Source organism: Sciurus carolinensis, chromosome 8 (assembly GCF_902686445.1).
Source record: "Sciurus carolinensis chromosome 8, mSciCar1.2, whole genome shotgun sequence".
In the NCBI taxonomy this organism is placed as follows: Eukaryota; Metazoa; Chordata; class Mammalia; order Rodentia; family Sciuridae; genus Sciurus; species Sciurus carolinensis.
The window spans coordinates 124145913-124162814 of record NC_062220.1 but is presented as its reverse complement, the minus strand read 5'-3'; the positions used below and the strand labels follow the sequence as shown (position 1 = coordinate 124162814).

Here is a 16902-nt window from a genome sequence, read left to right as displayed (position 1 = left end):
TTTTCCTCTTGTGACATTATTCTTCTTAGCATTATTTTAGTCTCCATGTTTTATTTGTACCTCATAATCTAAGGTATCCTTTGTTGTCACTTGTGTACAAACTGCATTTTGAAGACATAAGCTATGAAATGTTCTGTTAGTCATTGTGATGTAAAATATTGGATCAGAATATTTTGACATTTTCTTGTTTTATTGCCTGCCTCTCCATTATGCCCCAGTTGAGTAAAACTCTTCTATATTTCATACTCTTCACCTTTATTTATTCCACATTGTAATTATTTTCAGCCTTTCTGCTTTTTTGTTTTTAAACTAAAACCACCCACTGCTGCATGAATGACTCCTCCCCTGTGTTCCTTCCACCAGTCCATGCTCCACCACATGTCCCCAGGGTTAATGGGCTCTTTCCAGTCTCATCTCATAATTTTCCTATTGAATTCATTTTGCTTTTGATACCTCCTTTTTAATGCCATATTTCCTGGCCAAACCTCACAACTTCTTTATTAGCATTTTATGCTGCGTGACAAGTAAGAGTGTTTAAATTATTTAAAAGCACATAGCATTTGGTTTGCTTGACAAGTCTATAAAAACCAGTAGTTAATGATTCTTTTACACTTGAGGTTAGATCTGTTGGTAGAGTCCAAGCATAGCACGGTGCTTGTTCTGGAAAAGGCTCCTGTATGCCCAAGCCCCCAAAACTGGTGAAAGATCACTGTCATTTTCCTCTTGGGATTTTACAGAATGAATGTATGAAAGATGATTTCTTCATTGAAATTGAGTAATGACACAAACAAGACTTGGGAACATTAGAAAATGTAAGTTGCAGTCCTTCACTTGCAACACAGAAATCCCTAGAAAAGGTAATTACTGCATTTAATTTATTTTGTCATCAACAAAGTGAAGTTTACCTTCATTAGACTAACCCCTGGCCACCTCAGACTGTCAGATTTAGGTGAGACAAGCAAGCAGGCAGAAACAAATGGGCTTTCCCTGTCAGTCCCTTGCCTTGACACTTGAGTCGACTTTGGTGAGGTTGCTGTTTTTATCAGTTCTATCTGGAACAGAGAGAGTGGATCATCAAAATTCACTCATATAACCCCCAATTCAGTTTTAGCCAGTAATGTAGATTGCCTTCACCTCTGTATATTTGCCAGAGCTACTCTAACATAGGAGAGTTGATTGCTTTCATTTTCACCTCTTCCACATTACTGGGTTATGTGTTGATGTCAGATAAATGACCAGAAGTCAGGAGGGAGAAAGTACTTTGAATAATTTACAAAAATGTTGACAAGCTCCTGATGTTATAAGGTAATACACATTTATCCCCAAAGCATACTTCAGGAACATCAGTGACGACTCAGACGTGTAATCCTTAAGGCTTGATGGGAAACTTGGATGGGCATCTGGCATACTTGGTGGATGCACTGAGAACCTGTGGTCGCTGGACCAACAGTAGCATCTGGGAACTCATTAGGAATGTCGATAAGGGTCACAAACTCTAAAGTGAGCTCCAATAGTTGGATTTTTGATGCACACCCCAGTTTGGTAACTACACTATTCTAATCATAGGTCATACTATTAGAGGATTACAAGTTAATAATTGTGGTAAATTCTATTCTTACTGTTCTTTTACTGTTCTATTATATAATTGATGCCTTTTAATAGAAGTTTTGAATTTTAATTTACAGTACTTGACTTTATTTTTCTTTCAAGTGATTTGACATTTCATGTTGTTTTTCATAGTAATTCTCTAAAATTTAGGGTCTAAATGAGATGATTTGGTATGTTTTAACCCTTATTTGGGTTAATCTGTAATTTTCAGCTCTCAAGTGGGTGTATCTGTTGGCAGTTTTTAAAAAGTACTGAATTGGTTCATAGAATTTCAGAAATATATGACCAACATAAGTATAGAGGAATCAATCATACTGAAAATAAACCACTTTGTGTTAAACAAATTCAGGAGAGGCTTTGGAGCATATGGTGCTGCTTGAAGCCTGATTCTGAGGCTCCCATGCTAGCATATGACTTAACAGCTTTCAAGACTTTGTTGTATATCATTTGAGTAAACACAGGTCAGATGCATAAATTCTATCTAAGGAGTAACAAAAGTTCATGTGTCTCCCTTATTTGGGCAGTGCTTAAGGGCGTAATAGTTTTACCTAATAAGAATAATCTAGATTTTCTTGTTTCATTTCTCTTTGTCATTTGTAAGTACACAGTTTGGATCCAAACACATGGACAACTGTCGAAATTGTCCACATAGATATTGCAGATCAAAGTCAAGTTGAACCAGCACTAAGTAAAATACCAGTTGATGGCATTTTAATGTTTCCCCTTTTACACATAAAAATGATGTTCTTTCTTTCCTATATGACCTGTATTTGCATACTAAATAAGCCTGGAGTTCAGCCTCAGCAAAGAGACAGACTCAGAGTGAGAGAAGGTAACTTGTTTCTGTGTTAATCTTGCCTCTGTGCAAGTGATACATTTTAAGAAATTCCAATATACCTGGTTTACATAGGTGTGTGTTTTCATTGAAAAAAGATTGTTTATAAGAGTCTTCTCTCTTGAGTTTCTTTAACATGAGTTCATTATACTTTTCAAATGTGATTAAGAAGGCAGAATTTTAATTTATACAAAGTTTTCAGTAACTGAGCTAAGGCTATGGTTATTTGTGGAAAATGTTTCATGTGCAGTATAAGTTAACTGTTTATCTTTCTATTTCGATTACAATTTTTTTTTGGCGGTGCTGGGGATCAAACCTAGGGTCTTGTGCTTGCAAAGCAAGCACTCTACCAACAGAGCTATCTCCCCAGCCCTTGGTTACTATTAAATGTAAATATTTGTTCTTCAGGCCTTTGATTTAAAATAAATTTTGTCATAAAAACACTCCATATGACAAATTAAGACCCTTATATTTTGTTGCTAAGGTGTGTAAATGTTAACTCAGATCTTCTTTTATGGCGTGGCAAGTACCAGGTGGATTTGCAGGGCATCTTTACAGACTTTTTACAAATGAAAATAACCAGTGATCTTTTTCTGCTAATCCAGAGAGCCAAAGCGTTGGGAAAGCAATATCACTCCTTGTTTTGTCAGGTCAAGCATAATATGTTCAGTCAGCATCACCTTCCTGTTCTATTTTTTAGTGTTTATTCTCTGACACTAGTAGTAGTGTCAGTTGAACAGAAATGACTCTACACTGAATGTCTCATTTTGCAGTTGAAATATGAAGATAAGCCTAAAAAATATGTCCCTGACCTTTGCTCAGAAATCACAGGAATCTGAGCTGACAGCAGGGACCATATGCCTGACTGGTCCCCATACTGCTAGAGCCCCTTTCCTATTTAGAAGGGCAAATACTGAGAAGGAACCTTCTTCAAATTTAGGTGTTCTGTGATTTGAAGTTATTTTAATTTTAAGGTCATTTTTACCTTTGAAATTATATATGGAATCTTGTTTTAAACCTTTGAAGTGAGGGTGATTCAAATGAGGTGTATGTGTTTAAGTCTTTTATTTCTCTTGGTATGTTTTCCAGCCATGGTTTTCTTTATGTGACAAATGATGATAGGAAGAACAATACCTGAGAGTAATGAGTGAGTCAGTTTACAGATCTGAAGTCATGGGTCACAAGAACTCTGTGACACCTTGGGGACAGGATACCCTAGAGAATGCATTCAGATGTTTTGGTGTTTGAAACACCGTGGTGGCCAATCAGAATGGTTCCAATGATCTGACCTTACTGCTTGCAGGTTTGCAGTTGCTGTTGTTCACCAACAGAGTGAGGGGCACCTTTGGTTTTGCTGGGGGCATGAAAGCAGTTCTTTGCTCTTGTGCTAAGGAAAGATCACTGTGGGTAGAGTTACTGGAGAGATGCAGGTTATATAGAACCCTGGAGGCCCTAGTTCTCTTCCTTCCCTCCCAGGGCCTCTGGAACAGAGTGAAGGCTCCGCTGGCCTGAGAACACCCAGGGACAGTGTTTGAGGGGGGCTCTGGTGGAAGCTTTGCACATGCAGAGACCCCAGGTAGTTCTGTGTGAGTGGTGGTGCTCTTCTAGGTAGGCAGTGGAGGAAATGGTTTGGCCTGTCCTTGTGGGTCAGTGGAGATGCAGCCAAGACATATGTACTGAAATGAGATTACCTTCAAACTGAGGTTCTGAGGCTCTGCCAGTTTTATCTTGGACAGGTTATGTGACCCCTCTGCACTTTCATTACCTCATGTAAAGTAAAGACTAATTTTTTGTCAGGGTAACACGTGAGTACGTAAAACAGTGCTGTTCACGGTTCTCATCACTGCTGTCCTTAGTAACTGCAGTGGTGGAGGAGTTCTGAGAGTCTGCATCTACCCATGCACACTCATGTGGGAATGTGTACTCACCTGTTTGTGTGTGGTTTTGTTTTCCAGTGTTCATAGCTCATGTTTCCAAGTTATATTTTAAAGATGAGTAGATGCAAGTTTACAATACAATTTAAAAGTTTATTGAACTTGTAGTAGTGTTTTTTTTTCAAGGAATAAAGGAGCTATTTATTTTTCAAGATTTCAAAATATATCTAATGATTCTGAAAATCTGCAGTTTTAAGAAAATACCTCCAAGCAATTACCCATAATCTATTTCTGCAATACCTGTTTTATATCATTTTCTTTTGTGCTTTTTTCTTTAAATCTTTAAGTTAAAAAATCCGGTTCAGATTATTAGTATTTTTTTAATAATTTGCTGTTATATATTTCATCCTGGCATAATTTCCAATATTGGAGGTTATAAATTATGTAAAGACTTTCTACAGAATTTTAATCTGTTTCGCTGTTTTTGGTAAATTTGACTCCACAGTAGTGCATCATCATATCATTGATTTTGTGTGTAAGCATTCTGCATGGATGTAAAAATAGTGAAATTTCTTCAGTAAATGAAGGGATGTTCTTTTGTACATCAACATGTCCATTTGTCCCTTTGTGAGAGAGAAAATTTCTCCAGTTCTTTGAGTTACTGCACTTTAGAGTGGTGATCCATCATGGTTTTTTATTTATCTCATCAAAAGATTTAGGTTGTCCATCAAAGTAGATCAGATAACTGCAGTACTACAGCAGGGCACACACAATTAATTACCAACCACAGGGCCATGAGTTTACACATTTCACTTTTTGACCTTTTTCTTTATAAAACGATTAAACTAAACTGTTCACTATTTTTTTTAATTTATTTTTATTGTAAACAAATGGGATACATGTTGTTTCTCTATACATGGAGTAAAGCCGTACCATTTGTGTAATCATGCATTTATATAGGGTAATGTTTGATTCATTCTGTTACTTTTCCCTCCTCCCACCCTCCCATCCCTCTTTTCCCTCTATACAGTCCCTCCTTCCTCCATTCTTGCCCCTCCACCCCCATCATGTGTCATCATCTGCTTATCAGCGAGATCATTCTTCCTTTGGTTTTTTGAGATTGGCTTCTCTCACTTAGAATGAGATTCCATCTCACTCCAATTAGAATGGCGATTATCAAGAACACAAGCAACAGTAGGTGTTGGCGAGGATGTGGGGAAAAAGGTACACTCATACATCGCTGGTGGGGTAGCCAATTAGTGCCACCAATCTGGAAGGCAGTGTGGAAATTCCTCAGAAGGCTTGGAATGGAACCACCATTTGACCCAGCTATCCCACTCCTCGGCCTATACCCAAAGGACTTAAAATCAGCATACTACAAAGATGCAGCCACATCAATGTTCATAGCTGCTCAGTTCACAATAGCCAGATTGTGGAACCAACCTACATGCCCTTCAATTGATGAATGGATAAAGAAACTGTGGTATATTTATACAATGGAATATTACTCAGCCATAAAGAATAATAAAATTATGGCCTTTGCAGGCAAATGGATGAAATTGGAGAATATCATGTAGTAGTGTTTTTAATGTGACACAATACACGTAACATAAAATTTACCATTTTAAAATGTACAGTTAGTTCACTAATAGTGTGTTCAGTGCTGTGCAGCCATCATCACTTCTAGTTCTGGGGTATTTTCATCACCCCAGAAGGACAGCCTGTACCACTGATGCTTCCCACTGCTGCTCACCCACCACCTTTGGCAACCATGAATCTCTAAAGTCTGTTGGGATTTCCCTGTTCTGGATATTCCATATAAATGGAATCATAGGATGTGTGCCTTACTGTGTGTGGCTTCTTTCTTTACCTGATATTTTTAAGGTTAATTCTTGTTGTAGCATATGTCTACTTGTTAGTGACTAAGTAGTACTTCACTGTGTGGATATAACATGTTTTGGTTATGCATCCATCTGTCCAGTCATTTTGGCTGTTTCTAACTCTTGGCTGTTGTGAATAGTACTGGTGTGAACATTGGTGTCACAGATTTTTGTCTGTGTACTTTCTTAGTTGTGGCTAATTAAAGTACAATTGGTAGTAGGAATTTTCAAACCTGACATTAAAAAGAGAAACCTAAATATCCACATTTTTCTACTATAAAAAGAGGGTGAGGGGCCCTTTGATGGTGAAGGTGCCTGTGACAGTTTTAAGCGTGAAAGTGACAAGAGTGGAGCATTGCTCTGCCTGAGGGTGTGCAAAGGCTGGGGTGAGTGATGGGGAGGGACAGAAGGCCCAGCCCTTAATCCAGGGAAGAGGTCACAGTGAGAACTCCTGGGGCAGGGACTCTACCCTTTCTTCTGCACATCCTTGCCTGTTCACTGTCCTGGCCTGGAAAATTGCCCCCATACTTACTCTTAGGTCCTTCCCCCATTGTTTTGGCTTTGGCTAGTTGTTTTACGTTAGCTTCTATCACAAAAGCCTGGTCTCCACCTGGAGGTTATTACTTTTTACCATATCCAGTTTTGTTGAGTTTGTTCCTTTGATTCTGCTCTTTTTATATATCTTTTTTACTTGAAAATTCTAGTCCATTCTGTTGGGAAAATGAAGAAAGGCTTAAGAATGCATTTGCAATTCCAAAATGGCAGAGTTACCACAAGCAGCAGATATGCAGCCCTGGGATAGCTGTCCCAGATAGGTGTGGTCCCCCAAGAAGCTTATGGTCCAAGCAAGACAAGACCAGTACCTTAAAATACCTAAGAGGCCACAGACAATTACATATGATCCAAAGAGCTACAGAATTTCAGAGAAGAGATAAGTGATCTCTGAGAATATGGATCTGAAAGGACTAAGTGGAAACCCTGCCTGGACTGGGTAGGTTTTTGTGGGTAGAGTGGTCTCTTCCCACTCATTATACTTCTCCCTCCTCCCTCATTACTGTGACACATACATCTCTTGGTTCATTTCTCTGTTTCTCTTCCAAATAGAAATTGAACCTCAGAAGGAAGAGTCTTTGTACCATTAACCTGTTTCCCACACTCCTGCAACAGTATCCTAGGTTTAATAGGTACTTGGGGAATGTGTGTTGACTGAGTGAATGAGTTATAGTCAAGTGGAATAGAAATGAAGGCTAAAGGCTCCTTGTTTACCATGGAGTCGATATAGTTTTGGGAGCTGAAGAGAACCTCAGTTACCTAGGCTTTGCTTTCAGTCATACTTCACATAATCCCAACAGTTTCTTGGCACCCCTTGTTTGTCAGAGTGGCGTGTCTAGAGTATGGGACTGAGGAAGTCCTACCTGTACCCCTCTACCACTGCAGTTCTGCTTGTTTGACATTAGTCTTGACACTAAAATGTACTTTGAACACACAGTTCTGTAGCTACAGAAATTGGTTTCAGGACTGACCTCTTAGGTTTTGCAAGTGAGGAAACTGGTGCCCAGATAAAGTAGTTTTTCTCAAGACCACTGGGCAAGTACCAGCACTGGACATTCTAACCCTCAATCTAGTGCTGTCTCCACTTACCCTCTAACTCCTTCCAAGTGAGGGCCCCACTTTGACAGTTTTATTTTCATTTCCTCAAACAAGCCTGCCACCAACTATGTCTTGTGCTTTCCTGTCCCAGCACACTACCAGCCCTCACCTCCCTTATTGGACTCCTTGTTCTCTGTACAAAGCCTGCATGTCCTTCATGATCTAGGTAGGATCCCACTTTGGGAAGACTTCAGATTTACCTGAGGAGCTTGAGGATGGTGAGGAGACTGACCTGTGAGTAGAGAGCTTACATTGGAATATAAAGTTAGTTGATGTCACCCTGATAATGTCTGGCTTGGCAAGGAGGTGAGGAGAGCAGCATCCATACTGCTTGGCTATGGGAGTATAAATTGGTAAAACTGGTCTAGCAGAATTAGCAATATACATGTCCTTTGACCCATCAAAATTTCACATATAGGAATTGGCTCTATTTGATGTGGTATGCTAAGTATACAAACCTAAATCTGTCTAAAGTCTAAATGTTTCTCCCTTTAGTCAGAAACTGATTCAAAAACATCATGGGACATATATATGGTGGAGTTCAGTGCAGTCATTAAAAGGGAGAGTGAACTATATTTGTACTGGCTGAATCCTATTTAAGATAAAGGGAAAAGGATGAAGAAGGATATGTTTAATATGCTTTCATTTGTAACTGTTTTTTTCCTTCTTTTTGGTACTGGGGATTTAACCCAGGGGCACTTGACCACTGAGTCACATCCCAAGCCCTTTTTATTTTTTATTTTTGAGGGCCTCAAACTATGATCCTCCTGCCTCAGCCTCCCTAATCATTGGCAATTATAACATTTTAAAAGGGAGAAATATATATCCTTGCGCATGTATTTGCTTGGTGATGTATAGATGGTGTAGAAGAATTTTTAAGGCCCTACTGTTAATAGTGATTTCCTTAGACAGGAACTGAGGTGGGAGGGTTGAAGATGGGCAGATATGTGCAAAGGTTGGGGGAGAATGTCCTCATTAATTGTTTTGGTTTTCTCTTACTTTCTTACCCATCACCAGATCAGTACCCAGACAATGTAGCCTAATCTAGGGAATGACTTCCCATCAACCCTCATCCTAGTCAATTAGTTAGAGACAAGTCAGAGATTCCATTTGGACTTAAACGAGAGCATTATATGAGAACACAACTCATTATGGGGCAGGGATCACCTTAGATCCCTTACTGCCAGACTAGTAGTCAGTTTTTAATGCTGAAAACATGTTCCTTGAGGGTAGGAATGACATTAGAATAAAGTACTCAGTGGCAATAATAAACCAAATAAGGTTGGACGGTGTGGATGGGTGGGGAGGCCTGCACCCAGTGGGTTGGGTCAGCTGTGTTACCTTGAGAGGGAATAGTGGGTTGGGTAATTAGGTAGAATTCCCTTTCTTCCCAAATTTGCTGAGTCTGCTTGTGTAGTGGACCAGGTCAGTGGAGGCCTGCATTGAATGGGCACTGGATAATAGTCAGTCCCGCCCCCCAGATGCCTCGACTCAGCTAGGGCATCCCTGTCCTGCATGGTACACAGGGCACCCATCTTCAACTAGGCACCTGCTTGTTGATGACTGTGCTAGGCGGCTGTGTCTGTGTTCTACCCTTGTGTTTCTCACTGCTACTTCTGTGCTAGGGTGGGAACCCCTTCCTCTGAGTGAAAGATTATATAACTAATTAGAATTTGTCTCCCTCAACTGTGTGCCAGATCTGGTTGCCTGTGCTGTTGTGAAAGCCCAGAAGTTAGAGTAGTGTGTCTGTCTTTTCCTACCCATTTTAAAAGTTAATAAATTTTGACCCTTTTTCCTTCAAAGAAATGTACCATTCGTGGTTTAGAAAAAGAAAAAAAAGCAATCTGGAATTTGATGGAAGTTTGGAGATCTCTCAGAGTTCAGACTGTGGCACTTCTACTTCTGGAGGTTTTGGCATTTCCTTGTCTGACTTAATCAAGTGATACTATTTTCTTTCTGTTAAACTGCTCTGGGTAATTTTTTTAACAACTTTAAGAGATTGACTTCTTTTATATTACTTGCTTTATAAACACATGAACAGTTACATTAGAATTTTGAGAGGGTAAATAGTTAAGTCCTATCAGAATCTGAACAGATATAAAAATAATTGGGGAGTACGAGAAACCAAGAAATTTTCAAAGTGAAACTTGATACAAATCCTCCTGGTGAGAATTTCTGTCACTGTAGGTGTATTTAATACAAACACAACCCTAGACATTTTAATTCAGTGACCTTTGATTACTTTTAGGCTTTAACTCTCTACTAGGTTGTCAGATGGCTCCCATATCATTAGTGTTATGTAGGCTTGCTGTTTTTTGGTCGTTATTATGAACTGTTAATTTCATCATGTGCTGAATAGATGTGATTTGATCCATGGTATAACTGAATAAAAAATTCATCTAACATTTATTGAGTACTTGTTCTTAAGGACACTTCTTAGGTATCATGGCATAATCCTGAAGACTATCCTGTGAACATAAGTATTCATGTGCAATTCCCATTTTACTGATGGGGAAACTTCCTAAGTCTGACCATCAAATAATTGGTTAAGGCAGAATTCAAGCAGAGACTCTATGACTGCAAATCTTGCATTCTTAAACAGTATACGATCCAGTTTCTCAATTGATGTTTCTTGTGAGCTTTATTCATTCACTAAGTGCCTCATTAGACCACATAGTAAGCAGTAAGGATACCATGTAAGATGCAGACTCACTTTCTTTCCTCAGCGATATTATAGTACCATGGAGAGGGCACAAAAGCAAACATGATACTGTGAGAATAGGAAAATAAATTTAGAAAAAGCCTCCCTCACTCCCCTGGTTCATAAGAGAAAAAAAATCTGCATTGATCTGTCCATTTATGGATTCCATCTTCCTGTGAAAGAAAGAGCTAACAGATGGTGGGCAGAAAGCAGTTTTTTAGTGAAATCTCAGATTTTAGGCATCTGCATGGTTGAATGCACCAAGGATAAGAAGCGACAAGCTGTGGAATGAGTGAACCTCTGCCTCATTTCTATAAAGGAACATCCACTTAGTCCTGTTTTATATTTTGAGTTACAATAGAAGATCATACTTACAGAAGGGATAAAAAAGTTTCCACCTACCTTCAAAAAGAAAAGAGAAATGTTTAAAAACAATGGCAAGAGAGGTGTCACATAGGTAGGGCTAGGGCTATCTTTTCAGTTGCTGGAGTAATCCCTTCAGCCCACACAGGAAAAAATAAAAATAAATTACATATGCTTAGTAAGGGCCAACCTCTCTCTCTCTCTCTCTCTCTCTCTCTCTCTCTCTCTCTCTCTCTCTCTCTTTTCCACACACGGGCACACATGTACGTGCATGTACACAACCACCACCAGAAAATAAGCAAAAACTGGCCATTCCTCTCAGGGAAATCGACATTTAATGATTAGAGCATCTATGGTGAGTGGGTTGTTCATTTCCAAAGTCAAAGGGTAAGTTTCCTGATTGATCCAGGCTTTCTCTTCTTTACACTGCAGCCAAATGGTTCATAATCTTATTTGTCTCTCCTTTTAGGACCATTTCCAGAAAGTATTCCAGATGTTCCCATGCATCTCAGTGACAGGGGACTCTTGACTTTTGGGCAAGCCATGGATCTCTGTACGCTATGGATGTATTCCTGTGTATAAATCTAGGACAGAATCCCCAGCACTTCCTCTAAGCAAATCTATAGACCAAGCAGATGACTCTCTGCACACACGAAAGCATCCACCACATATGTTTGAACAAGGCAGGATTAGGGAAATGATACCATGGGGTATGGTGGAAAGAGCAGGAACTCTAATGTGAGGCAAATGCAAATTGGAGAAGTGGTTCAGGAACAACACAAAAACAAAATATTAGATAATGGCATATGCCCTTGGAACCTTTCTCTTCATCAGTAAGTGAAGACTCATGATAGCCATGTTGCAGTGTTCTAGTATTAGAAACAATTCAGAGACCACCACTTAAGATTCAATCCATCTTAGATATCAGCCATTCAGCCCATAGTGTGGTGTGCTTCATGGGCCTCATGATGACTTGTTTGACCAGTGGCATAGCCATTGTGGACTGCCATCCCTGTGTGCCCTCAGCAACTGTCATTCTTGTGGCACTTGAACTTACCATCCTGCAGAACAGCACTGACTTTGGGGACCTAGCCTAGGGTCTTGTACACGTTTGAGCTTAAATCCTGGATGAAGGGAACTGAGCTCATCCACAAGTATTGATTGAATGTGTCCCTTCAAAGCCAACCTCCAGTTCTCATTGTATTGGTAAGACTTGTGCCACCATACGGGAGAAGGACATTGCCCTCCTACTGGCAAATGAGACACAACAGAATGACTTTTCCAAAAATCTTTAATAACATAACATCCAAGGGGGTCCTCTGTGTGAACATGACTGCCATGAGATTTGCTCCATTTTCTAATCACACCCTTGGTACATAAAGCCCCCACCATCAGTGAGAGGAGGCTACAGATATGAAGCCAAAGCTTGGCATTGAAACACTTCTTGGTGGGGCCAGAGTGGGAAGGGAATGGTAATGGACATTCCTTGGAGGATAGATGTCCAACAGGCAGGAGACAGTGTGTTCCAGCATCGGAGGCATTTTGTGGAGGGGTGGGGCAAAGGGTATCTCCTGAAAGATGGGAATCAGGAATGGGGATCTGGTCTGGCGCTGTGGCATCTGATTAGATCCTGGCTGCCCTGAGACCACCAAAGCAGCTTGCATAGCATCAGGGGTCTCTGCCCTGGGGATGTTGCCTTTGTGGGCATAACCCCTGGCGGCTTCAGGGGTGTCTGACTCCCACAGACAATCTCGAATATGGTCTTTCATCTCACTGTTGGTAAGAGCTGTGGGAGGGCCTATTTTGATAACTGCGTCTATACCATAGCGTCTCTGCGTATTGATCCAGTACAAGAGTGAATGAAGGTGGAAGCATTCATCACTTCCACCCACTGCTGGGCAAGCCTCTCCCGCCACAGCTTCTTCCTCCAGTGAATGAATACCATTGCAGTCGCCGGATACTACACAACACAGTCCCATGAGTCCAAAGTAGAGCGAGACCCAGGCTGAGGCAGTAAGACAAACAAAAGAGGCAGCTGACTGCCGGCTCTGGCTGGCACCTGAACTGTTTCTCATTCCTCTCCTTGATGTGGCTCATTCATCCATCCATTCCCTACCTCCTTCCTAACATACCTACCTCATCATTTTGTTATTCAGTTAAAGCTAGGTCTGCAGGGAGCCTAAGAGTCCATGTTAGCCTTTTAGAGATAAGGGATACTAGGTCTAGAGGGAACATGACCTGCTGAGACTCAGTCAGACCTTCTGCCTCCCAGTGCAGGACCCATCCAATCCCTCAGACTGCTTAAACTGAACTTAAGGGCAAGACCCTTAAGGAACCACTTGACAAGGGCACCGATATATCTTTTCTGGTTGGGCAGAACATGCTTTCTGCCTTCTAAAAGTCCTTAGTTTCTTGGAGGAGTCTGTCTCCTAACTAGTTAGCACTCCATGCAGGCAGCCACCACCCCTCAGTACAAAGCATCTTCCCTGAACGTTTGTCCATGCACTCAAAGGACTGAAGGGATACTTACTGCCAGGAAGGCCCAGGTTTGCCATTTGAGGATCCATACCATTGAGACTTGTTACCAGGTCCATGGCTCGGCAAGGAATCAACTGCCCCAAGGATCTGTCCACCAATGGGAGTCTTTGGAAGGCCCAAGCCCCATTGTTGCCTAAAGATGATATCACCGGGTTCTGAGGACTGTGCATTCCAGGGCTGGTGCTTGTGGAGTGGCTCTGAGTTGATGGAAGGGAGGGACTCCATCTTGTGGCATCTCATGAGCATAGTTCTCTTGCATGAAATACTGGTCCAACCCAGAATTGTCTGTTCCCAACTTCTTACAGTGAAGTCACCAAACAGCCCCCTGATTCGGGGCCTCACACACACATGGGCTTATGTTTATGTTGTTTCTTTTTAGGAAGCCATATATTTTCCACTGAGAATTTGGGCAGTGAACACAGTGAATATTGGGCGTGAGTGCCCTCAAGATGTTGGTAACCAAGGTGTCAGGGACAAAAAAACTGTTCAGGGGAACCAAGTGGTCAAAACCACCTTCTTTGACTCCTACAGTCTCTGTTGTGCTTCCTCAGCATGGGCTGGCAAAGTGTTTTCTCAGTGTCACCAGGCCCTGTGGGAGCTCTCCCATACGAGGTCCTATGTCTCTTCCTAGCTTCATCTCCTCCTTGTCCTTCAGATACCTTTTCCATCTTGGTATGCTAGATTCCCCAAAGATCCTGTTCATTCACCTCTGGAATGAACAGCTTGAGCCAAGCTGTTCATTCACTCAGTAGTGACACTCCCACATTTCCACCACTGAACACTTCCTTATGGTCTCAGGTGGTCAGCTATCCCTACTCTGTGAATAGTCCCTTCAGCCAATTTCCCTCAACCACATCATCTCCAGTTGGAAGAGACTTGGAGAGTTGTCACATCCAACTCTTTTCTTAAGCCTGAGTACTGACGGCACAACTTCCCTACTCAGTAACCCATCCCCCATGGTTTCATTGAACCAGGGACTTGCTTACCACCAGCTGAGGCAGCTTGCTTCATTTATGACCAGCTCAGATTGAAAGCCATTTCCTAATCAAGGCTAGATCAGCCTTCCAGTAGGTTATCAGCCTCCAATTAAGTGCATAAGTAAATGACCAGCTGTAATATTGGCTTAAGTCGAACAGCTAGAGCCATAGATTGAATAAAAAGACTAATTGTTTCAATAATTACAAGTATAGGAATAAGAGGAATAGGGGTACCTTGAGGTAGAAAGTGGGCTAGAGATGCTTTAGTCTTGTGTCGAAACCCTGTAATCACGGCTCCGGCCCATAGGGGAATTGCTATGCCTAGGTTTATTGATAATTGTGTAGTTGGTGTAAATGAATGTGGGAGCAGACCTAGTAGATTGGTTGATCCAATGAATATGATCTGAGAAATTAATATCAAAGATCATGTCTGTCCTTTTAGGTTATGTATGGTCATTATTTGTTTAAGTACAAGTTGGATAAGTCATTGTTGGAACGATACTAAACGATTATTAATGAGTCAATTTGGAGAAGGGAACAGGATGTTAGGAAATGCATTAATAAGATTATCGATGGGCAGTCCTATTAGTGTTGGGGTAATGAAAGAAGCAAATAAATTTTCGTTCATTTTTTTTCTCAAGGTGTATTGTGGGTGATTGGTTTTATATCTTTGTGGGAAGGGCTTACGTAGAATGATTGATTAGTAATTTTAGAGTGGAACAAAATATATAGTGCTAAAATCAAAGAGATAATAGTGATAAATCATGTAGATGTATCTAGCTGGGGCATGTCATTATGAGGAGGTTTAAACTCCTAATCTTTAACTTAAAAGTTAATGCTATATCAGCTTCATAATGAATTTATAGTATTGATGAAGATCAGTTTTCGAAATGTTTTAGTGAAACTATTTCAAGAACAATTGGTATGAAGCTATGATTAGAGCCACAAATTTCTGAGCATTGGCCATAATATAAGCCAGGTCGAGTGGATGTTAGTGTTGCTTGGTTTAATCGACCAGGAATAGCATCGGTTTTTAGGCCAAGTGATGGAACAGCTCAAGTGAGTGTAGTACATCTTCGGATGAGATTAGCATGCGGATTGGTAATTCTATGGGAAGAACAACTCAACTCGATTATCAACTTCAAGAAGATGCAGTTCATCGGGTTTTAATTCAGATGTAGGAATTATGTAGGAGTCAAAATTTAGGTCTTCATAATCTGTATACTCATAGCTTCAATATCATTGATGGCCTATAGTTTTTACTGTTAGTGAGGAGTCATTGATTTCGTCTATCATATAAAGAATTCATAGTGAAGGTAAAGCGATTAAGATTAAAGTAATAGCTGATAGAATGGTTCAAATAGTTTCAACTTCCTGGGCATCTGTTGTACTAGTGTGGGTAAGTTTAGTTGTTAGTATTAGTGAAATGATATATAAAACTAGAGAGCTAATTAAGAACACAATTATCAGGGTGTGATCATGGAAATGTAATAATTCTTCTATAATGGGAGAGGTAGCATCTTGGAATCCTAATTCAAAGGGGTATGCCATAAAGATATAAAGGAGTTTAACCTGTAAATTAACTTTGACAAAGTTATGTAATGTTTTTACTAATATCTTATAAAGAAAGTCATAATGGTTATGGGGCTGGCTTGAAACTAGTCTTAGGGAGTTCAATTCTTTCCTTTCTTGAGTTTAGGCTTTTACATAGGTTGGTTCTTCGAATGTGTGATAAGGCGGAGGACATCCATGGAGTCATTCTAAATTAGTTGAAGTTAGTTCAACAGTTAGAACTTCTCGTTTAGATGCGAAGGCTTCTCAAATTTTGAAAATTATAACAGCTGTTAAAGAAATGAATGAGCCTATAGATGATACTGTATTTCATGTAGTATATGCATCAGGATAATCAGAGTATCGTCGTGGCATGCCTGATAAGCCTAAAAAATGTTGGGGAAAAAAATGTAAGATTTACCCCCATGAACATTACGGTAAAGTGGATTTTAGCTCATGTATTATCAAGTGTGTAGCCTGAAAATAGAGGGAATCAGTGCACAAATCCTCCTATAATTGCAAAGACGGCTCCTATTGATAAAACATAGTGAAAATGGGCGACTACATAATATGTATCATGTAGAACAATATCTAGGGATGAGTTAGCTAGAACAATGCCTGTAAGACCTCCTACTGTGAATAAAAAGATAAAGCCTAAAGCTCATAGTATGGCAGGGGATCATTTAATGTTTCCGCCATGAAGAGTTGCTAATCAGCTAAAGACTTTTACTCCTGTGGGAATAGCAATGATTATAGTTGCAGATGTAAAGCATGCTCGGGTGTCTACGTCTATTCTAACAGTAAATATGTGGTGAGCTCATACAATAAACCCAAGGAACCCAATTGATATCATAGCTCAGACTATGCCTATGTAACCAAATGGTTCTTTTTTGCCAGAGTAATAAGTAACAATATGTGAAATAAT

At 40.2% G+C, this 16902-nt stretch overlaps 1 protein-coding gene across 1 annotated transcript; it reads right to left on the bottom strand.

Annotated features, from left to right (window-relative positions):
• Positions 1-12302: 12302 nt before the first annotated feature.
• LOC124991492 (testis-expressed protein 38-like) lies at positions 12303-12890 on the bottom strand. Its single transcript, XM_047562176.1, has one exon. It carries the CDS (start codon positions 12888-12890, stop codon positions 12303-12305), a length of 588 nt encoding a protein of 195 aa, XP_047418132.1.
• Positions 12891-16902: the final 4012 nt, after the last annotated feature.